This window comes from Ammodytes marinus (assembly GCF_949987685.1).
Source record: "Ammodytes marinus genome assembly, chromosome: 17".
Classification (NCBI taxonomy): Eukaryota; Metazoa; Chordata; class Actinopteri; order Uranoscopiformes; family Ammodytidae; genus Ammodytes; species Ammodytes marinus.
This window is the reverse complement of record NC_137221.1, coordinates 8,781,300-8,806,181: the sequence shown is the minus strand read 5'-3', so window position 1 is coordinate 8,806,181 and position 24,882 is coordinate 8,781,300. Positions and strand designations below refer to the sequence as shown.

Genomic DNA, 24,882 nt, shown 5'->3' with positions numbered 1-24,882 from the left:
CAAGTTTTGATGGAGACTGAAAAATGAGCTCCTTTTAGCAGTGCATCACTCTGTCATCTCATCATTTAGTACACTGCCTACTACAAAATGAGAGTTTGAGAGAGGGCTCAGGACTGTGTTCCTCAAGGTGTCTTCAGGCAGGTACTGCTGAACTATTGAGTGCTGAGGTTGTGATTTTAGGCCACATTTTACAAGTAAAGGCTTGGTCAATAATTTTGATAATAAATCAATCTTTTTTTACTTATTCTGTAAATTTTTGTCCGGTTCGGCCATCCATATCTCTGCTTTTTGCTGATGATCATGTCATTCTTTAGTTTCAGGTTATAACACTTCACTGACCATAGATTGGAAAATGTTGAGAGTGAATGGCTTTCTGTTGCCAGTCTGAATTAAAAGGTTCAATTACTAGTGTAAGTATGGAGAGGCTAGTTTATTTATACAGCGTATTTCAGCAATATGGCAAATTATAGTGCTTTGTATACAATATAAAATAAATATTAAGGGCATTCAATAGTTTAAAAATATCAATAAATAATACTTGAATGCAAGAAGAAAAGTAAGCTAATAAGTTACCTTTTATAAGAAATAAATATATATTTATATAATACAGACATCAAAGAGAATGAAATGACCTTTTGATACAAAGAGTTGAGTTGAGCAGGATAGTAGCTGATATTTTAGTTTTATATTACCAGAAGCGAACAACTCAGAGTTGACGCTTTTTCATATGTTGTTAGTGAGGTTTCAAGTGTCAGACATCAAACACACCTAAGAGCTTTTCAGTGTTTCAAAAAATGTATTCACTGTCAGATATGTTTTTACCCGGCTCCAATTGAGAGGTTGTGTTATGACACTCTGAAGTGCAAAGCAGAGAGCTTCTCCTTCAGAGCGACACGCCGTGTTGTCAGTCAAAGTCTGTTGCAGAAAAGATTTAATTCTGAGTCGTGGCCTAGTTGAGGTTGAGCGCAGAGATGCAAAATGTCAATTAATCATACATAATTCCAATGATAGAAAAATAAACAAAGGTATTGTCAATGAGACCGTGAGAGAAACCTATCCTTTCACTCACTTAAAGGTGCTGTAAGCGGAATGGTTCTTTTAGCTAACTTCCTGTCAGTTACTGCAGTTAGCAGTCCCCTCGCTCGTCCCTACGTCACCACATTAATGCACTGCGGTCTTCTAGCAGCAAGTTATCTAGCATCATCTCAGATCCATAAGTGTGATAAAACATGATAAAAACCATCAAAGCATACATTGGGAAGGATTTTTACCTGCTCCGCCATTGTAGACGCATACACATTTACCCATCTGTTGCTCTAGCATGCACCGGCAGTCAGACCATGGAGTGTATATACTATATATGAGCGAGACGAGTGTCGGTTTGTAGCCTTCTGTCTTCTGATTGGATAAAAATTTCGGGATACTCCAATAAGTTTATTTGCCGATTACATGCAAAGCAGCTGACTGAGAGATCGGCTTTATGAAATGCGCACATTATGTAAGCGATCACTGTATGAATAAAGAGCGATTTAACACTTTTATTAACATAAATAAACTGCTTAAGAAGTTGTTTTTACTTTGGTATTATATTAGTAATTTTCTTTCATACAAGAAATGCAGCTCAAATGGTTTTAATATTACATCAATCCTGTCCTGGTTGATTTGATGTGTTTTTCTCGTCGCATCTTTTAACAAATAATTGATGAGGGGGGAATACATCGCATTTCCTGTTACTGCTTCACAATAAAAGCCTTCATGGTGGTTCCAAAGCTTTTAATGTGAAGCAGCAGCAGCAGCAGCAGCAGTAGGAAATGTTGGGGTTGCTGCATTAGTGGTCATCTATTACTGCACCAATACGGCAGTTTAAAAATGAGATGCCATTGCAAACAGTAAACTTGGATTACATTCATGCGTTCCTTCTCCAGAATCCCTTTTGCATAAGTAGGCAACTTGAATCATGAGAGGCAATATTAACACTACAATGGAAAATTCCAATATTGTGTGGCAATAGCAAGAAAAGTTGCTGACCATTAATACTAGAAATGGATTTGGGATTCATAAAAATCTTAAGGATTAGAACTAAAAATGTCTTAAGGAAAGAGGTTAAAAACATTTCTGACGAGATAATCTCCCTTACTTTACTTACCAATATGTTTCAGTGACTAGAATCAAGGCAAAGCAAGACGGATCACTGCAGTATAATTCAAACAAACACAGGATGAAAGACATATTAACATGATTTACACGTTAAACAAAATGCGAGACCAAATGTCTGAAGCCAAATGTTTATTTTTTGCCACAATGCTGAACTGAGCACTGGGGAAACATGACACATGTTCTCTTCATAACACTGACAAACCCTGCCGCTTGACGTTTTGGCATTTGTCATCATAGATTATTTTTTTTGCCTCCAGGATTATGTTTAATCTCTCGCTGGGAAAGAGGCACATCAGAATGACATTAAAAAACGCCTTGTGCAAATATCAGCCTATTGGGTCGATTCAAAAACCGAGACCCTGCATGGATGTGGTTAGAGTAAACAGCCGGCAGTCACGCTCACAACACCTCCCAGCAGTTCCCCTTTCCCTCCCAGAGTACAGTAGTTTTGGACAGTGGAGCATGGCAAAGGTTTCAGGTGAAACACATCATGCATTATTGAGGAGGCCCTTTCAGTGTGCCTCGTCGGTCATGGATTTGTTGTTTGTTTGTTTGTGTGTGTGTGTGTGTGAGTGAGTGTGTGTATATCGAGTGAGAAAAGAGCTTTTGTTCTTTCTTCAGAGAGAGGAGACGAGATTGTTTTTTTGCATTTGCTCTCACATGCTCGTAGCGTGACGTGTGTGTGTGTGTGTGTGTGTGTGTGTGTGTGTGTGTGTGCGCGTGCCTGTGTGCGAGCTGGCAGAAGCCATTCTCTGGTTTCTTGTCTTTGTATGTGCTGCTGTATTGTGCTGGCTCTGTACAGACTGTGCACGCCAACCCGTCTGAGTGTGCTGCAGTGATAATGGTTCCAAGGTCAGGAGTGTCAGCGGCAGAGATGAGAATTGGTTATTTTTAAAGAGCGCGGCACGGCTCCCCTGGCTGCTTTTAAATGTTAACACTACAGTGAAACATTGCACTGAACCCTGCGCTCAGCTGCACTCAGGACCCGTCCTAAACAAACAGCATCTCCTTTTAACACAAAGCCTCCAAACCTGCAGAGAGTCCATGAAAGCCTTCTTCTCTGCGACAGTACACAAAATGCTGAACTCCAAAGTGAGTGTAATTTTGTCCTATTAGATGAACTCTGTTATGCGTGTGATAAATAACCTTGTTTATGATATGACCTTCCACTTACGCAAAGCATTTGCATGCAAATTGAGTTCTGTCAAATGAACCAAGTATGTAGAGATTGAGAAGATAGGCTACCGTAATACGCTCAGGGGAAGCTTTCCTTAAGGCATCCTCGCACCTCTGAGGGCAATATAGAATGAATGCACACAATACAAAGAATGTGTTGATATTGATTTCTACATCCCAGTGGTTTTGCATACAAATCTTTCTTTACCAAATCTGCTTTTCTTGATCTACATCTTTGTGACTTAATTTATTAAGGGTTATATTCATTTTCTGTCCACTGTTCCCCTATGGAGTTTTAAAGTAAACACACACATGTTATGTTGACATACAGTAATTATAACCAAAGTATTGTGTGTGTCCTTGAGGCACTCACAACACTATCAAATACATTAATTTTTTCTCCTAATACGCTTGATTTTTATTAAGGTTTGAAACCTGCATTATTTAACTGCACATGTTTACAAGCTTACAGTGTTGCATTTTTTGGCACATTACCAGCCACATATTCTACAGTTGAATAATGCAAAACTGGAAAATGTCAATAGATTTTTTGACATTTGCCGTTTTTTAATTGAGGGAATTTTACATCCTTCTCATGTTTTTATTTAGTTCATATCTCCTCCTAAACCATACCCCACAGGAGGCTGAAAGGTGAACTTATTAGAAACAGTTTTTCAGTCTGGCTATCACATATCCGGTGTACGCTTCCATGTGTTTGCAGCATATTTCGCTGTGATTTTTTTACCCAGGCTGCCCAGCTGCAAATTAAGGCGGCAATACAGACAGCAAGCTTTTGGGAGTTAAAGCGGTTAGCCTGATCAGCGGAGTAGTGATGCATGGGGACGGGGGGGAAGCAGATGTTTGTGGTCCATGGCCACAGCTGCTGTAGTCACTCCAGCCAGACAGACATGCTATAGTTCTGGATGAGAGAGAGGGAGGACTGGGAGGAGGCTGAGGTGGCAGAAAACAATAGTGGTGGAGGAAAAAAAACTGTGTGAATCAGTTGCTGCTGAATCAGTGACTTCTTTAAATCACTTCTTCAACTCATTTTTATAGAATTGTAGAATTTACGTGATGCTGTCGTATTTTTATCGTCTTCCTGATTGTCTTTTTGCTCTATCACCTGTTCATTTACTAATAAGTTAATAGTTTTTTTTTGTCCTTTTTAAAGCCGTTCCATGTATTGCTATTACAATGTTGTGTGTATATAGGTATATGTATTGATTTGATGTGTATATTATATATGCATTTGATTTGTATGTGCTTTTGTTTCCTCTTGTCAAAGCACTTTGTAAACTATTGTTTTCAAAGGTGCTGTACAAATAAAGTTATTATTATTATTATAAGTGGAAAAAAGATGTTAAAGGTTAATGGGACATGAGATGAAGGATTTTTTTGATGGAGGGAAGAAAATAAAGAAGAGAAAGATGAAAAAGAAATCATATTTTGAGTGAAAGGATAGAGAGAAATGCAATGTGGGACATTTGTTTGAAGGTGGATGGATGATCAGACAGAAAGTTGTGTTGTCAGAGAGAGAGAGAGTAGACGTGTGAAGTGAAGGGTGAAGGACGGATGGTGACACACAGAGATAGAAGCAAACAGGTAGCAAAATGCAAGGGGAAAAAAAACATTTGTGTGGTGTTTCTTGAAAAAGAATGAAACTGTGTATAGCGGAGGAGAGAGCAGAGAGCACGGGGCAGGGCCTGTTGATGTACGGCGACAGGTAAAAGATTGATGAAAGAATGGATTGGAGAGATGTGTGGACAGCTGTGGATTGTCACAGGTAAGCCGTCCCCATTCAGATAGGGCCTTCAAAAGGAATAACAGGAGACTGATGAAATTCAGCTGCAGCAGGAGAAAATAGGATGCCTTCTTCTTCTGTAACAGTATGCTTAGAAAAAGAGAGAGAGAGAGAGAGAGAGGGAAGAGATTGATGCATAAGTGAAAAGATAAGTCCACGCATGCTTCAAAGTCTCCAACTGATATGTCACACGGGTTTAGGATTGCTGGCCTCGTATTCCCCCCTTTTTAGAAAAGCCGAAAGCAGATTTTATTCAGAAAAAGAAAAAATGACTTCTGTCGGAATTTAAATTCACTCACTGCTGTAAAATAACAAATAGTGAAATAACAGATCTTCGTGGTGATAGGCGGAGTGATAGGATGGCAGGATAATAGGATTCTAAATCCATGGATGGGGATTTTAGTACGCTATCTTCTGAGTAAAATAACCTTGGGACAGACAACAACCTCCTTGTTACCATCTGACAGAAGAGAACGATCTGAAGAGAGGCAGTGAAGTGTGTGTGTGCGCGCGTGTGCATGGGTGTGTGTGTGTGTGTTTTGTGCTCGCATGAGGGGAATAATGTAATGTAGAAGTGTTGGCTCACGCCTAAATGTACACACTGTACAATTCCCGATACCTAATCCTTTCTACAGCGCCGCATTCCCTATAGACTGCAGGAAAATATTTACATATAGCATCAGTGAGGGAGTGACATTTTAAAGCCTGATTTTCGTTTTTACTGTTTGCTATCATGCCCAATAAAATCCAAGATTTGCCAGTAGTATAAAGCCTTTGTGCAGTAAATAATGCCACTAGCACTGCTGCGTGTGATACCCAGAGAGAAATGTCAATTAAAGCAAACCTGCATTTGTTTGAGGCATTAATATCCCTTATAACCTTTGAAAATGCCACAAGATAATTATTATAACTAGTCAAATTACCTAGTGAGACTCTAACACGTTGTGGAAACACATTATGGATTTTTGGAGAGTAATTGGGGATCTTCATATAGCCATTGTGGCCGCACGAGTGATCATTTTCATTATAGATTTATCTGCAGTGGAGTCTTTTCTTGATTTATAGCTTGATCAAAAACCGTCCATCAAGATTCCCCAGATCCCAAGGGGACTTGTTTAGATGTCTTGATTGGTCCAAACAGGAGTCTGAAAAAGTGGTGTGCGGGGCTATTACTGAAAAACTGAGAACATTCACTTTTTTTGGCACTTTCCTTGAGAAATTACAAACATTTTGAAAAATGATGATCCATTTTCAAAATTGTTGAGGGGTCTTTGTTGTTGATTGAACAAACAAATTAGCTCCATTTTTATCCAAGTGAAAATGCTCCACAAAATCCATTGATCCACAAAATAAGCAAAATAGGAAATAAGACGTGTTTCCTTCCACTACTGTCCTGTTGATATGATAACATCATTCTCTATGATTATATCATTCTGCAGTCTGCTGCTTTGAAACCATTGCAAAAGAAGAGGGTGCACCATTATGACACAATTAAAAGAGCGCCGGTGAAACCTGGATGAAAACTAAAACGATTTAGAGAAACGTGATGGAAATATGGCATTTATGTTTGTGTCATTAATCATAGTAATGCTCCTCATCGCTCCACAGTCAACACAGATCTGATATTTTCATCTGCTGCCATTTTTCATCCCTGCAGTGGAACAGTAGCTTCACTGCTCGTTTCAGTCACATGCTTTGTGTACATGTAATGCTTTTCTTTCTATTAACCATTTAGTTTCCGTTGTACTTTGTTGCATTTTGATTGTATCCGTACAATGTTTTGTAACATTTCAAAGGTTCTTTTTTCCAATTAGGTCTTTTAATTCTCAAATCAAAAAATACTGAGTACACATAAAACAGCTGGAAGGACACGTAAATACGGACACATTCTATTCTACAGTTGTGATTTACTCTAAGGCATCATCTAAGAGCAAATACGCAACGTATACGCCAATCAGTAGCTTTGCCTATATATCGATAGAATAGTTACTAACTACAGTGAGTCGTTCTAAGCCCCTTTGTCTACATATCCATTTACAGAGCCTAAGCTGTGTAATACAACGGATCTTCAGCGCACACAAAGCACGGACAGGTTGGTTTGTGAGGAGCATTCCATATGAATATATATTTATTTACGATGTCCCAATACATGCATGTCAGATGTGGTTTGCCAAAAATACCGGATATCCTTCTACATATGGTCTAATTTTGCAATGTGCAAACCAGCAACATTGTTGGGCTGTTCTGACCCACTATCGTCTGCTCAACGCAAGTTATGTCCTATTGACTGAGCCGCTAAGAGAGAACAACCATGGACTGCGACAGATATATAACCAAGAGGGTTAAAGTTCCAGCCTCAATGTTATGACAAAATACTATGTCCCAATCGTATAGCCAACACACTACTGCATGCAAAGTACATACTATTTACATTCAGCTGCAATATGTAGTATAGTAAAATGAAGAGAATGTGATTTAGAACTCAAGGCCAGTTTCATCCCACTTTCCATAACCCCAGGCCCATGAAACCCTATATCTTTTCAGTTGAAGCCTGAAGCCCATGCACTCCTCGCTCTAGCTGACAGCGTTGAACAGGTAGCAGAAGCAAAGATCAGGGTGGGGTGGAGCGCTTGGTGTCTAGAGGAGACGGCAGATAAATGACTCCTCCATGGTAATGTTTGGCTGCTTTATGGGGTGTCCTGGCCGTGAGTGATGGCCTTGCTCTCGTTATCTGTCGATTGGGGTAATTGCTGTTTGTCAGAGTCTCGCTGACGGATGGTGATGCAATCTGTCCAGCATTGGAGGTGGAGGGGGTGAAGAAAGGGGGGTGGGGAGAGGCATCACTCTCTCTCCACAAGTGTCTTCACTGGGAAAGCATGCTGTGTGTGTGTGAACATATGCATTTGAATTTAAAGGTGGAGTCAGGGATTCTGGACAATACTAGTTGTCAAAAGCACCTTTTATCAAAATCAGTGAATATCTCCTCACGATCCACTACCTAAGATATGAAAAATCCAGGGTTAATACACAGTCTAGGCACTGTATAGGCTGTGTATTAACACCAGATGTTTTGCCTGTTGACAAAATAATACTCTGACTCCACCTTAAAGTGTGTTGTGAATGTTTATATTCCCCCAACTTTACAAGTTCCTGAATGTTAATGTGGTTGTGTGCGTGTTTGTCCAAGTTGGCACCACGTGTCCTTAATGCTCGCTCTCATGCATGTAATGTGTAGTGAGTTGCAGTCGACGCGAGGAGTGTGTATGAGCAAACAAAGTTTATTTGAGTGTGGAAGTCGACAGTGTTTGCATAAATGTTTAAGATGCATTAGCCATAATTCATTGGTGCCTAATGGGTAGCGATTGCTCAATCTCTGTGCCGCAGACCTCTGGTGCCGCAGACTGTGATTGTGCATATCAATTCCTGGTCCCCAGTCATCCGCGCTCCGTTTTCTGCTCCAATAAAACAGAGAGAGCGAATTCTGTGCTGTGGCACCCCAGTGACCACAAATTACAGCCCTAATGAATTTCCTACATTGCTGGTCACACGCCAATTCATAAAGGAAAAACAAAGAATATGACTATATAAATTTGCTGGCAGAATTATTATTTTTTTTTTAACACTCATTTGGACGGAAGCTTTCTTTGTTTTTTAACTTCTTCCATTTTCACCAGCTGTCTGTAGAAAAGTTCCGTCCAAGTCGGAGGGAGAAGAAGCCTCCTTTCTGCCTTGCCTGAGTGCCTGGCCTGACTGATTGACTGGCTGGCTGGCTGGCTGGCTGAGTGACGGTGCATTTTGCAGAATGGAGGGAGGAGAGGGATGATTCATAGCGTCTCTGCCGGGCTACTTGATAATCATTCCATCTGGGGGCGTGGGACAGGCTGTGCTGTCATTGGCGCATCACTCATCGTTTTGTTCTCTTCATACGTCGCTCGCCCCTCTCCATCTCTCCATCCCTCCATTCTCCTATCTGTCCCAAAAGGCCTTGGGAGATGACCCTCCAAGGGTTGTAATGCTGGGACCTGCGTGACATGCCAGACCCCCGCCGTTTTCCCCTAGCTTCACCTGCCCCCCAATCTCCCCTTACCCCACCCCTGTGCTACAGCCTGCCACTGCCACTCGCCTTGCGTTTGATTTAATACCAGCCTAAGTGTGAATAAATTCCTGTCACAGCCCATTAAGGAGGCCTTGGAGAGATCTGGCCTGTTATTAATTCTCCACAGCGCTTCTCTCTCTCTCTTTCAGTTACTATCTCTACCACTCTGCTGCTCCTCTCTCTCTCTCTCTCTCTCTCGCTCTCTCTGTCTCTGTCTCCCTCCTCCTCCCCCTCTCCCTCCCTCCCTCCCTCCCTCCCTGCACTGCACGCCGCCTTGCTTTTTTAATACCCTGTTAATTACCGCGTCTGTCCTCTTTATACAAATGAGAAAAGGGACAAAATTAAAAGCAAGGGAGAATGTTTGTAATTTCAAATAGAAAAGCCATCCACTGTCTGGCTGGCTTTGCTCTCCTCTCTGCTCTCTCTGTAATGTATTCCAGTGGCACTTGTGGTTTAGTTTTATCTGAAGAGCAGGCGGGGAGTCGGTCTGCGGAGGCCTGATGATAAACAAACGCAACCTCCTAACTGTAATAGGAGTGGGGAGCGAGAGAGACGCAGCTCGGGTTGGCACATTCTCTCTCTCCGTCTATCTGGCTTTGCTCTACGATTCCCTCCTTCTTTCTGTCTCTCGTTCCACTCCCACAGATATTACCCCCTGCTGTGCCATACTCTCTCTCCCTCTTCTCTTCTCCGGCCCTCCTTATACCATTCTCCCTCTCCTCAGTCCCTCTTTCCTCTTTGGTCCCCATCCTTCAGCACTGTATCCAGGCGCCAGCATTAGTAGGCTGTGCACAGCAGGTGTCCGTACCTCTGTCTTATTAGCAGCCTCATATGTGAGCCCATTAGAGGCTCTCTGTATGCCAAGGGCTTTTTAATTGTTTGCCGGGGTCAGAGGGGCAGTGTAGCCGCAAAGCCCTTTGCGGAGGAGGAATATCAGAGCTGTTTTTGGAGACTGTGTGTTTTCCCCGGTATTTTGTTGCATTTAGTGTCAAGTGCAACCCCAATTATTTCTGCTTGTGTTAGAGTGTTTAAGGGCAATGTAAGCAATTAGAGATGCAGAGTTTTTTTTTGCCAGTTATTTTGTTGGTCAGCCACTTGTGTAACATAAGTAAAGGCCGCATCACGGCAGGCTTTATATTTTCCAATGCGTTTGCTAAGGAAAATAAATGTTGGATTGAGACTTGTAAACACACCAGACAGAGAGCTAAGTTCACGTTGACGGGGCATAGGTTCCAGTCAAGAGAAATGTTTTTAATTTAGTTTAAAAGAAGCCTAGGCCTGAAGCACTCTCAGGTCATAAGGCATGGGAGCAAACAAAACAGGGCAGTTTGACTAAGATTACTTAAATGTTTTATTTCTATTCATTCACTTTTCCAATGTGTATTATGTATTTTAATCTTGCCCCTGTAAAGCCCTTGTGTCTGAATTGTGCTATATAAATAAACTTGCCTTGCCTTGCCTAAGGTAAGAAAAGTAAGCCACTCTGTGTAGAAGTCTTCCCTCCTCCAGGCACAACTTGCTTTAAAAATGTACATTCCTCAAATAAACTAAAGATATTTAATGATAATACTGTTGTAAATTACATAAATAATCGATTAATCCATTAACAGAGAAATAATTTGATACTATTTTGATTAATCGATTAATTGTATTTTTCAAGCAAAGATGTGGGAAGCTGGAGTCCAAGTCTCTACAGAGAATATTCAAATGTCCCACCTCTACTAGTGCAGTGTTACATTCACGTTCACCTTCTGTTGTGCTGTTCAAGGGACTTGAATGGAATGATTTGGTGCATTGGTTTCCAGATTTAGCTGTGGTTGGAAATTGTTGTCAAGAGCTGATTGAGGATCTGTGACCTCCGAAGGGTGTGTACCACCACACAAAAACCCACAGTTGTTTTTTTGTTCTCCTGCTTCAAAACCCTGTCATCACTTTCCATTCTCCTTTTTATTTAGGTAAAGGGAAAGCTGCTTGCTCAGGTCCTGGCAGAAAGGTTAACATTTGAACTTGAGAAACTGCTTTGTGTTTATCTATGCGGTATTTAGAGTTTTGTACGACCGGATGAAGCCTTAAGTGATGTGTTTGTTTTCCTTTCAACCTCAACTCGTCTTCGCACTCGATAAACAAACATATTCTGCGAGTGGATTGCAGGATTTGAATTGGAATTACGAACCTCTCTTTAATCTTTCCAAAAATCTGCCATCTTTTCTCCTTTCCCTCCTCGCCCCCTAGCGCTGCCTTCTCTCTTAAAGCGATAGAGGTAATTGGAGCCAATATTACTTCGTTGGAAACGTGCCATAGGGGAGCTGATTTTAAGTGCGTTTGAGTGATTGTACCAATTTAGCACAGAGTTCAGTCACAAGACGCTTTTGACGTCGCTTGTTGGCACCTGAAGAACATTTAAATTGCGGGTTTCTTTACGCCTCATAGGGACCCTCTGCTGCCCCATTAAAACACCCTTGAAGTATCTTGTTTACTCAGAGTGTGAGAGGAGGTGTGTAGCTAGCTAGGCCTCAGCTGATTTAAGCTCCTAACAGACAGATACATGAGAGGGATGAAAGAAAGATGTCCTCTCTAAAAACACTGGCTTCAAGCGTTTCAACACACACATGCTTCTGGTTGCACACAAGCTCCCATGTACAAGTGCACATTATATGCACAGTCACACCTGCAGCACATATAGAAACAATTACGTGTACACGTGTTTCTAAGTCAAGCCCTCCGCGGGAGCCTTTTAAGCACCACCAGCCACTCCCTGCAGATGCTCTCAAACTGAGCACTGTTTTTTCTCTTTTCTTTCATCCCTGCTATAAGCTAGCTAGTTAGCAGCACTTATGTCAGAATGAAATGACCTCCAATTACACAGAATGAGCAGGAAGCCTCCACCTTTTTAAATAAATGGTGCAATGGTGTTACCAACAGAACTGGTAAGTCCATAGATAATTCCATATCACCATTGATCCCAGTGGGGTATACTGTATGCTGCAAATTGTTCAGTTTTTGTTGGCAGTGAAGATGATCCCTTTTTGATGATCCAAGTCTTGTTTTTTTTTTTTAATGTTTGTTTTACTAACTATTAGATATTATAAGAATTTCCCTTTCATCTTATTTTACTGTTAGTCATCTTCGATAGTAAAGTTTATTGTTCAACTGTATACTCTATCGAGGCTCTGCACATTTGACACATCTCCTAATACTAGACCCAATACCCAACTTAACAAGGTAATTGCAAAGAAATGGGTTCATTTGATTTGTTGAGAAAAGGAAACAAACGCTACAGGTTACAAATGCTGGCGGATTTACTGTCACCATCGGGTCATATTTTGCTTTGGTTTTGGCTTTAGAAATCAGACATTTGTTGGGCTCCTCCTGTAACTGATGGCTTTGGCTGTCTGTCTATGTGTTCATGCTTTAAGGGATCATGTATATGCAGTTAATTCATTTTGAAACCCCTGAAGGGCATGGTTTAAATTTCAGTCTCCTTATCAGTACTCAAGCTGCTGTAGCCAGGCTGCTGCAGTGTACGAATGAACCCCGTTTGCTCTCTTGAACTAAGTATGAACTTAGATAGCACTCAGGCACAAGAGATTATTGTATTGCTCTTAGGAGTGCAAAAAAAGGTAACCTCTGAAATATTGAAATACAAGACATTCTCTCGTCAAATATGTCACTCAGCCCCTGTGCAGTAAACATAGCTGTATCCTTTTGATTTTTGCTCTGATGTGCAATTTTGCCCGGCTGCCCATCATTGGGTTTGAGCGCCACAGCACTCCAACCCTTCCTGCCCCTCATTTATTATCACTGGGAACCAAATCACAAAGGAAAGCACAATCGATGGGGGCTACCTGGCAGAGACTCAAGTGCTTAGGAGGGAGCGAGGGGGCGCCCGGCCCTCAGATACCTCTAAAAGGCTAAATCGATTGCAGCCGTTCTGCAACAGTCGGCTGACACAGCAGGCTTTCCACCTCAATGCCGAGGACGTATTGAAAGAACCCCGTCGGTAGGTGTATGGCAGGATGACAACACGGCTATTGTATTTCTGCCACGCCAGGAAAAGAGGGCTTTTATCTGCCTTCAAAATCCCTTTAAAGGGCTTCATTCCCCTGGGAAAGCCCGTGCCAAAACACGGAACACACTTGCACTTAAAGATTCCCGTTGAGAAAAAGCCATAAAGTTTATAAAGTCAATTAAGGATTTTTTTTAACTGATGTCAGGCAAATTAAAGCCGCTTGGCCCGGCTCCCTGTGGGTGTACCGTCAGATGGTAAACCAGGGCCCACTTAGCATCACAGGGTTCCCCTAAGCAGGGCACAGAGCAGTAAGCAGCTTATTTACCCCCAACAACTTGTGCTTTTTAAAAGTTCCTTAGAGAGGGCAGCCGGCGTTCGTTTCAAGTGACATTTCAATTTTTTATTTTGTGAAAACATGCAATCATGTCATGACAATTAACATGACCTCGCACATAATAATATGTATTCATCTGAAATGAACTGCGATTTAAATGCAGAAGTTTGAACAGATACATGTGAGGCTGTATGATTACATAATTTGATTACATAATCATCACTTGGAGCCTGAAGGTTTTTCTCATATTTTATCTGTACAATAATTGTAAAAGTTATATTGAGTGAGTGGAGATGATAAGATTTCCATAGCTTGCACCTAAATTCACCTATTTTGGCAGTATGTATCTGATATTAAGCCTCTAGTTCATTGTGATTAACTATTCAATAAAGAGTATGGTCTCCTTCTTGTTCTGGGACTCACTGTACCGATCCCCATGGCAGTGTGTTATAAATATTCTGCAACATCTCCCTGTTTTATCCGGAGAACACAATGTCCCTATACTATTACACAAGGAACTCGGAGACTGACTGATATTAGACCAAACTATAATTGTGAAACGAGTTGTGCTCTTGAATCCAGACATTACAATTTGTAGTTTCAGTCAGGACATAAAAATAGGTTATCTTTATTACAAAACAGTTAGTTTATTATAGTTTGTTATATTCAGAGGAGTAAGATACATATGGATAAAGTCATCATGTATAAATACAGTACTGATGGAAGACAAATGTTATGGGAATAGTTTGGAATATTATAGCAATATTAGAAATGAGGCCAAATATGTAAATATGTATGTTAGGATATTATGGGATTATTGTAAAAGGCCTTAAATGATAAAGAAAGTGAGATAATGCTAAATATTAGTTTTCTCTTTTGGGGCTCCAAGATCCAAGTGTTGAAAATATTCACTTTTAGTCAAATCATTTAACAACAGGCTTACAATGTGATTGTATCAATTACATAAGAATCATGGAATATATATTCTGCCATGCTAAAAGCGTTATCTAGTAAACACTTTGTACATTTTTCTGTAAATCTATGCTTTTAACGCTACCTGAAGGAGTCATTGGTGTCACAATGCTACATGTCACAGAATCTGACGAGTCACAGAATGAAGTGTAACAATGTCTGGTGGCTGAGGCGGAGCACTCGTTCTTCTCTAAATAGCAGAAATAGCATCAGTTCTTTCCATTGCCAATGTCTCGAAGACCCCCCACAATTATTGCGTTTGGCAGTGTTTCTGTTTCTGTTTTTCCTTTTTTTTTCTTTTTTCTTTTCTCTTTTTTCTTTGGTGAAGCGTATCCACACATTGGAGTGCTAAGGGGTCTGTGGTCTGCCGTTAACAGTCAGTCAGTCTTGCCATCTGTAGTGTTGCTGAGTTTAAGTCGTCAGTTTTATTTTCCTTTGCAGATGCCTCTAGTGTCAGTAGTACAATATCTAAGATTCCTTTAGGGATTTATTGGCTGCAGAGCATCATTCCGTCTCTCCTTCACTCACTTCCAAAAGAAATGCAAATTACATCGGCACAAGTTCACTTATCTGTTTTTTAAGGGACAACAGGCACAGGAGTCTTAAAAACACTACCACTTTTGTCCAAAGGGGGTGCTAGAATCAGCAAAAACTGAAAGTTCCTCATCGCCACTTTAAAGAATCTGGGTATTTTACTTCGAACCAGATCCTCTACTCTCTTCCCTTGTTTCCTCCTTTTCTCTCCTCTCCCCTCCTAATCCCTTCTCCTCACTCTCAGACACTTACACTTGTAATTCCCAGCCAGATCCGTCGGAGTCAAAGCTGAGATTTGAGTCGCCAGCGACAGGGCGGATTAGCAGAGGAATCCTGAGTGAAGGCACGTTTTCGCTCCACGTCCTCTATTCTCCCCTCTCTCCTCCTCTCTCCTCCTGCCTGTGTGTGTGTATATATTAATCCAAATCGTTTCCTCACCTCCATTATCTCAAAGCTCCTCATCAAAAAGCAACACTAGGGCTCTTAATGTGCTTGGTTTTTAATCGTAGATAAAATGAGTTAAATGGCTAAAAAGTCGATGAATACCTCATCCTATTTATATTATAATACAATTACAAGATTAGCATGATTTTTTTTCATAATGTTTAATGGAAAAATAAAGTAACGTTCCAGCTAAAGTGCAAGAGAATTCATTCATAAAGAGAGGCCAATGATAAAGCTTGATAAGACTGGAGACGCACGTTTGTTTGACGGCCCATATTTGACAAATCCCAAGTGTTTACAGAATACGATGATGCTCGGCTGAGTTGTTGCATTCAATGTGTCTGCGAACGACGGTCGACTGAAGTCACAAAAAATCTATTCACCTGAAAGTGAAAGCATTCTCCAATGGGTGAATGTTTGAATAAATTTTGTTACTAATGGATTTCAGGCTGGGGGAATATCCTTTGGTGGCCTGAGCAAAGGGTCTGTCTCGACATGACACACAGCACAGAGACGCTCTAGTCAAGAGTTTCAGAGGTGAGGAATTTTAATGAAGGGATTTGGATGAAAAATTCCGCTTTTCACTACTGCCTCTCACCCCCCTTTTTTTTCTTTCGCCGAGAGCTTCTTTGATCTGATATAGAAGAGCAGAGGAGAAAGGGAATCTGTAAAAGACACACATGGGGGGGAGAAGCCGAGAAGCGTGGAGAGGAGACGGCGTAACAGCCCTTCATCCATGTCATTTAAAACAACCCGTCATCTGTCCTGTTAGCTAAGAGAGCTCTCTTTCACAGTTCCTTTCCGGTTTTTAACAGGCTTCTTCAGCTAATAATGGGAGCTGCTGTCCTCCACTTGTACATCTAATGGATCCTCAGTTATGCACAACCCAGCTTTGTTTAATCTTTGCTTCTTTTTCTTCCATCACTTAGATCCAAACTGATTGGCTTGTTTTGAAGTTGATGGTGAACAAAGCAATCAGATAGTGTCAGGATAAAGGCTGCGGTTACTAATGAGATTTATACTCCTCGGCCTGTGACTCAGGAGATGTAATGACTCTTATTCTCTCAGAGACAATGGAGGGCAAAGGAACAAGTGAGACATATACGCTGACTGTAGCAATGCTCGCCGTGTTGCTAGTCACTACATGAAAACAAAGTCAGAGATAGGAATCCTACAATTTCCCCTCATTGCTTCCCATTAATTGTCTGTAAAATGCTGTAGGGAAAAAATGCCCATGAAAAGGTCTCACTCACTTATCTGTTCTTACCACATCACTTCTTAACTATCAGTGGAAACATCCATTCACTCACTGGGCTTTTGCAATTCTGAACCATATTTTGTGAAATATTTGAATGCATTGCCAAACATTTTAACATGTTAAATACATGCAACATGTGGTTCCAGGCTCCAGCTGTAGAGCCATTGTGTTCAGATAGACAGCATCACTGAGCTTCCATCTGTTTCTGTTTGTCCGCGTGGCTGGTAAATGACCGTAATGATACGTCTCTTCACCAAACTACTTCACCTGGGTGTGTCTCTGTTTCTTACTCTCAAACCAAAACTGACCCGCTACACAGTAAAAATGTTTTAACAGGACCTCCAACAAAAAATGAGTATTTGATGCTGTTTTTGAACACTGAAAAATGAATATTACTCGATAATTAAAGTTGTCAGTTGCTGCCCTAATCAGCAGTCACATTAGCTCTCTGCAGCCAATGAACCGAGCAGAAAACAGTTGATCGGTCACTCTTGGCCTATACCCGTTCCACTTAATAAGGTCAGTGTAGACACACACACACACACACACACACCACACACACACACACACACACGCACGCACGCACGCACGCACGCACGCACGCACGCACGCACGCACGCACGCACGCACGCACGCACGCACGCACGCACGCACGCACACACACACACACACACACACACACACACACACACACACACACACACAGTCAGACATGCACATCAAACCACAAACTCGTCTCGTACACACTCGCATACACGCGCATTTCACATTGCATCTCCTCTGTGCGTGTGCCAATCACCATTTCCAGTCCATCTCGGGTCACCACGCTCTTCGACTTCTGCCGGCATGTTCCAGGTTATACTAAAGCAGGTATAGGCAGTCTGCCAGTCTGCGGGAGGCCTTCAGAGACAAGAGCTCAGACAGCGCTTCCTTGTTATCTTTCATGAGTTGTTGACTGGCCACCCTGCCGCGGCTGATGCGGTGTCAGAGCGTGTCAGAGGAGGCCCTACTGCGGATTGAAAAAGCATCAAAACATTACTGCGGGGGCCCAGGCCTTTGAGTGGCAGACCACGAAGGGAGGGAGTGCATCCGTTGGCTTCCCGTAGAGGTTTCTGTGTGTGCGTGTGTGTGTGTGTGTTTGTGTTTTAGTGTGTCTGCATGCGTGTATGTTTGTGTAAAAGCCCTGTGCTTCAAGCAGAACAAAGAAATATGGCTCAGAGCTCCTTTTCTCTGCTTTGTTCTCTGTAGTATACCCTTTTACCAAACATCGCATTATAGGTGTGAAGGATTAGAGTCACGCAAATTATGAGGTTATGAATGGAATTATGTCTCCCTGAGGTTGCAGAATCATTGCTGTGATAATAGAAGTCTTGTTATTCATATATCAAGATATACGCCAGCGAGACTTTTATAATGAAGAGGCCGTGAGGCTTCGCTGCCTCCAGTCTTATTTCCACTGTGAACATTTTTGGATTTCATGTCTGGTTTCAAATGAAAATATTTATTTTTATGTGTGTGTGTGGGGGGGGTGGGGGGGAGGGGGGGCAGAATCTTAATTCAAAAGTAGCAAATTAAGTTTTTCAGCTTAATGTACCCCTTTTAAGCTTGAAATCCAAGATAAGTAAAAAACTGTGATTGAAGCTCTCTTCTGTCGTGTAAAATTGTTTTGCCGTTTGAAAAAAAAGGGAACCAGTGTTGTATTCTTTGTTTAAAAAAGTGTATGAAATTACAAGTCTCATGGCATCGGCTCTTTATTACACAGTAGATGACCGAGTTATTTCAAGACTCGCTCGTCAGAGTAATGAGGCATATCCCATGTAATACGTACAAGCACACACACACACACACACACACACACACACACACACACACACACACACACACACACACACACACACACACACACACACACACACACACACACACACACACACAAGTGAAAGTCAAAGTGAGAGATAGAAAAAAAGGGTGGGGAGGAAGAGGAGCAAGATAAGAGCGACTGAGCTGAGAAGTAGTGAGAGCCCCCCAGAGAGAGAGAGAGAGAGACTGGAAGGCTTCCAAATGTTCCCCTCTCTAATATCTTCAAGGACAATCAGCTAAACAGTTGATATTAAGAGAGCTGTGTGAAATCGATTGCCCAAGGTGTTATCTGCGCCGCAAAAATGGCTGGTAATTAGTCATGGCTAAAGGAGTGTTACCAAGAGAGTGAGATAGATTTAATCTTAATAGATTCCACTGCACTGCAGATACAGTAGCTCCTGAGTGAAATATCCCTCTCTCTCTCTCTCTCTCTCCCTCTCTGTGGCCATCCATCAGAAGAGAAGCAGATGAGCAAATAGCTGTGATGTACTGATGTTGTCTAAATGTTCCCCCGAATCTTCCAATGTAGAGGTTTTGCCCGAACGACTTGTTCAAAGACAGCACACACACATTTGGCAGCAGTACCTGTTTTTATCCAGACTCCTCAGCAGCAGTTTGGGAGCCATTATTTGTTTAATGCATGAAGCCTGTGCAATGAGGTACTTCACTCCACCGCAGCTGTTGACTTAGAAGCCCTGGAAACACATTCAGAGGCAATCAGCGGACAAAGCCGTCAGTGAATGACAGGGAGATTGGGTTGTTTGCTCCTCTGTGATGTAGCCTACCTGCTGCGTGCCCTAAAGCAAGGCCAGTGTGTTAGCTTAGCGATTAGCACCGACCAGGATTGATAAAGTCAACTCAAGCACTCTATAGTGTTTGAGGAGAGGTCAATGAGCAGGTGGGGACACTTGGTCTATTGTATGTTGGTTGATTTTGGCTTTTCAAACTTTTATAAATCCTCTTCCTATACAAACCCTGAACATACTGTTGAAGGATGAGGCAGATGTTGTTTTGTATTTTTCTTTTTGTCAATAAATGCTGTGAAAAAAACTCTAAAATAGTCTGTCTCTCTACTTTGACTTGCACATTGTGTAGATGGCACTCAACCCTTGGACCGTTCAGTCCTAGCAGTTTCCCTTACTGTTTTTCACGCAAGAACAGCTTCGAAGAACTGCTAGCATCAGTGCAGTCTCTTCTCAAGTCTAGAATAGACCCCTTTATTTCCCAAAACAGCTGGGCAATGTAGTTTTTAGTTGATCAAAAACTTAAATAGTGAATATGTTGGCTACAATTTTTTCAGCTGTGGATAACACACACAATTGGTGTTCTAGACTAGAACACCTAACAGACAACACCTGTTAATAAGATGAATACTTTGTACATTTTTGTCTTTTGTATGGCATCCGTGAACAATTATGATTTTTTTTTTTGCCACACTCATATTTTGCATCAGTTGTGGAACTCGCCTAAGAATCAACAGTTTCCATTAACTACCAACATTCTGAAATAACGTTACAACCCTGAAGCAACATCAAAGTTGTCTGTGTTTTGATCCAATACAACAGATATTTAAAACTTTGGTTCAGGTTGTTTTCGGGATAACATCTTAAACCTTCAAATGTGTTTCTCACAGGACTTTGCTCAAGCTAGCAGTGAAAACAGCACATTCATTAGGAAGTTAGATTTTTTTTTTTTTTTTTTTTGATTTGATTTGATTTAGTTTATTTCAGACATCCACATACAAAACAAAATGAAAAGCATGGAAATACAATAAATATGCCTGAAAAGGAGCAGGAAGAAGTATACACTTATTTAATCCTACCCCTTTCCTTAAAAAAAAATTAAAAATAAAAATATTTATTAAATAAAAAAAAATAAAATACAAATAAAAATAAAAAATAAAATAAAATAAAACAAAAACAACAATTATATTCGCTTCTCTTATCTATATTCTCTGTACTATTGGCGATACTATATTTGCCAATTACATACAACTTAATATACTATACATTTTTTATATTTTATATATTTATATAATGCATATATCTATATTTATATTTATAAACAATCAATATATTCATATATACATACATATCTATACAATCAGTATATATATATATATATATATATATATATATATATATATATATATATATATATATATATATATATATATATATATATATATATATATATATATAAATAATTATAATTACCCTCTTACTTCACACCCTCATCCCTGTACCTTATGAAAATCATTGCTTTGAACCTTTTTTTAAACTGGATCATGTCTGGACATTGCTTTAGCTCCGTGCTCATCCCATTCCACAGTTTCACACCCCCAATTGAGATGCAATGACATTTTAAAGTCGTGCGTACCGCCAGTGTCTTAAAGTTTAACTGTTGCCTCAAATTGTAACCCCCCTCTCGGTCAAAGAAAAGTTTTTGTATGTTACCTGGTAGCAGTTTATTTCTAGCTTTGAACATGATTTGTGCAACTTGATATTCAACCAGGTCATTGAACTTTATGATACGGGAATATGAAAAGAGGAGGTTGGTGTGATCATAATATCCAGCTTTATTGATTATTCTTATGGCTCGTTTTTGAAGTGTGACTAGTGGTTGCAGTGAGCTTTTGTAAGTGGTCCCCCAGACCTCCACACAGTAATTTAAATAAGGTAAGATCATTGAGCAGTAAAGAGTATGCAATGATTTGTGATCCAATATATGCTTTGCTTTACCCAGGACTGAGATGCTTCGTGACAGTTTAGATTTAACATGTTTTATGTGAGGTTTCCAGCATAGCTTGTGATCTATTGTCACACCCAGGAATTTATTTACATACACTCTTTCAATATTAACACCATCTATCTTGACATTTACATCACTATTTAAATTACAATTTCCAAACAACATGATTTTTGTTTTGCTTAAATTCAATGATAATTTATTATTGTCAAACCACCTTTTTAATTTGCTCATTTCAGATGTAATTGACTCCAGAAGCTGCTGCAAGTCCTCTCCCGTACAAAAAATATTTGTGTCATCTGCAAATAACACAAATTGTAAAATATTTGATGTTTTACATATGTCATTTATGTAGAGAATAAAAAGAATTGGCCCTAACACTGACCCCTGGGGGACCCCACAAGCAATGTCCAAACAAGCTGACACGTATTCACCCATCTTCACAAACAAGATCACATTTGGAATCAGTTTTATTCCCAGTAATATAGTAAAGTACATTATATTTTACAAGGACTTACAATGGAATAGGATGTGTGGAGTTTACACCATGTAACACCTTGGGAAACACTTGTTGAGTAGTACAGTGTTAGCAGCTCAAATCTTCAAAGACTTTTTCAATAGCAGCTCTGTACAACTTCAATATCCTGTAAGCCATGAATTATTTGTTTTCAGCTGAAAATGTAATCCTTTGTTGTTTTTTTGATGTGTGTTGTTGGTTGTTTAGCCTTTTCATCTTTGGAAAAGACCCGCAGTTTTAATTGTTTAAACAAACACAAATGTTTCCATTTTGCATTTAAGCGTCTCAAACATTCATATTTGTTAAAAAATAAGAAAAATATATTCTCTTTTTCTGTTTTTTTCTCCTTCAGAAGCTCAAACAGAAGAACCAGCAGCTGAAGCAGATCATGGACCAACTCCGCAACCTCATCTGGGAGATCAACTCCATGCTGGCAGTCAGGAGCTGAGCCACACACACACACACACACACACACACACACACACACACACACACACACACACACACACACACACACACACACACACACACACACACACACACACACACACACACACACACACACACACACACACACACACGTACGTGCGACAGGAAGATACAGTCGTTAACTGGACGTGTGACAGGGTAGCACAGGCTTGCTGAGGCTGCACTTTACAGAAGAAATTGGGGGCACTTTGGCAATATCAAACCGGTTTCCTGAAGAACACAATAAACAAGGAAGGGCAAGGAAGAAAACGAGAGCGGACAAATGAAGACAAAAGGCCTTTTGACACCGCGGAGAGGTGAGGAGACACCCGGCAGAGTGTGGCCGATGGCAGAAAATAATCTGTCTACCTCGATGTTCTACATTTCAATCAGAAGTATGACTGAATCAATCCGAAGAGTGGATATATCATGTTTTATCTATTTGTAGGTACTAGTCAATAGAGGTTTTTTTTTGGCCTGTAGAGACATATCGATATATTCTATTTAATCCTCAAATTCTGTACGTCTGTTATTTGTTTCATAGTATTAGAATTGTGTGAAGTCTTACATTTCCAGGTTTTTATATGGCTCCAACAATAAGAAAGACATACACTGTGGCAACAATTTTGGTCTTATTCTAACTATATGGATACGCTATTTTTATTATTTTATGTACTACATGTATGTAAACCTATCAAAGTTCTGCTGTGATTTGGACTTGTTGCCTTCGCTAAGGTTTCTGCTGAACTATAAAACTTGCTGTGATTTAAAAAAAACTCACTTTGTTCATCTGTGTGTCTGTTATTCAGGCAAAATGTATGACGATGTGATATTCTGTAGGTATCTGACGGACGCGGTTTTAAATATTTAAAGGAGATACGATATGATGCAAATACAAATTGAAGAGCTTAAACCTTATTATATAATTTACTAGTAAGATAATCTCAATATGCTAAACATTGAATGTAAACGTAGCTCTCGACAAATGTACTCGCAATCTAAAATAGTTGATTTAGTTGTGTGACACATCCCAGGCAGACTTAATCCAACCAAATCGTCTTACATGCCTCATTGGCTCCGCATCTCACTTTCATTGTGCAATATTTACACATTTCCTGTTGTACACAAGCTGCATTAAAAACACTGAATTTATCTTCTTCTTATATCTTCCACCATCAAACTCGCCTATCATCTACCACTGGTACAGATAGTGGAAAAGATTGTATTTTGGAACTATACAGTCTGACCCTTTTTTTTAGGCTGATACTCATATCGATGTTTGAGAGCTGTACATAACAGAAAACATTGGCGTAAAAATGAGCTGTCATTTATATATGTAAGCATACTCATATGTCAAGGGATATGCTAATCTTGCACAAGTTCCAATCAAAACTATATTTAATTATGATAAGCTCATAGTCACTAATTAACCGCTCTTCTTCCATAAGTATTTTTTTGCTGTTACCTTAACCCCGTCTACTGGTAACAAGGTAATGCATGACTATTTAGTAGTAACTAAAAAGAAAACTACAATTTTGTTTACCTTATTGTTACCATTTTTTTTAAAAGAGTCAAGCTAATTTAACTAAGGGGGAGGAGTCTTCGCTGTCTGTTTTTACTCAAACTTAAACCTTATTTATGGAAGAGAAAAGAAAGAGGAGTAAGAGACAGAAGAAATTATATCACAAAGGACCTCATTGAATACAAACATGAAACATGAGCCAAAACCTGAGTACACACACTCACATGGCAACGCTGTCCGCTCAAAGATATGCACGGGAATATCGGTGTGTGATGCGGGTGCGTTTAATAATTCAAAGCAAAGCAAGGGTCATGTCTACGATGTGTTATGATAAGACTATCGTCCTCAGGGAGAGGCAGAAGGACAGATGCACCTTTGGAGAGGGAGGAAGAGAGAGAGAGAGAGAGAGAGAGAGAACGAAAAACCAATGCTCTGAGTAGTGACTAATAGGCCCCTCCTTAGTGGTCTAATACAGGGGTGGTTATTGTATCTCAGAGGGCAGTGCAGAATTGAGGCATTATTATTACTTCATGAATGGAGTGTTTTCTCATTCAGCTGAGGCAGAGGTCAGGGGATGAGCGCTTGCATTGTGCACACTCTGTCAACATCAGATTGTCACCCTGCGAAACATTTTTATTTTTTTAAATTTGCAAACAAAAGCAAGCCAGCACGGACACCAGCCCTCAGGCCTGTTGTGGGCATATCCACTTATCATGTTTGTTATAGCTTTATTATACAGGAGAACAAAAAATCACCCTGAGACACTGTTACATGAAACATTGAGTCAATTCCTTCCCAATGTCTTTTTAATGTACTTTTTAGGGTATACTATTTACTTTCCCTAAATCGGTCTCATGTACTTCAACTTGGCCTTAAACAGTGGATGAAGGCAAGAGAGTGATAGTGACACGAAAGTTGATGATGTGTCATTTTAGAATTTGCTGTGCAAATTGTGCAAACATGTCCATTATTTCTGCCTTTGACAA

The 24,882-nt window shown here is 40.3% G+C and overlaps 1 protein-coding gene across 1 annotated transcript in view; it reads left to right on the top strand.

The window, feature by feature from the left end:
• Window positions 1-23,113, top strand: part of med30 (mediator complex subunit 30) — a 33,816-nt gene extending 10,703 nt beyond the window's left edge. Inside the window, exon 5 of the mRNA XM_080045952.1 lies at window positions 22,259-23,113. Coding sequence (XP_079902078.1) covers window positions 22,259-22,354 — 96 coding nt within the window. The 3' untranslated portion in view covers window positions 22,355-23,113. The remainder of the gene's footprint in view (window positions 1-22,258) is intronic.
• The last annotated feature ends 1,769 nt before the right edge of the window (window positions 23,114-24,882 follow it).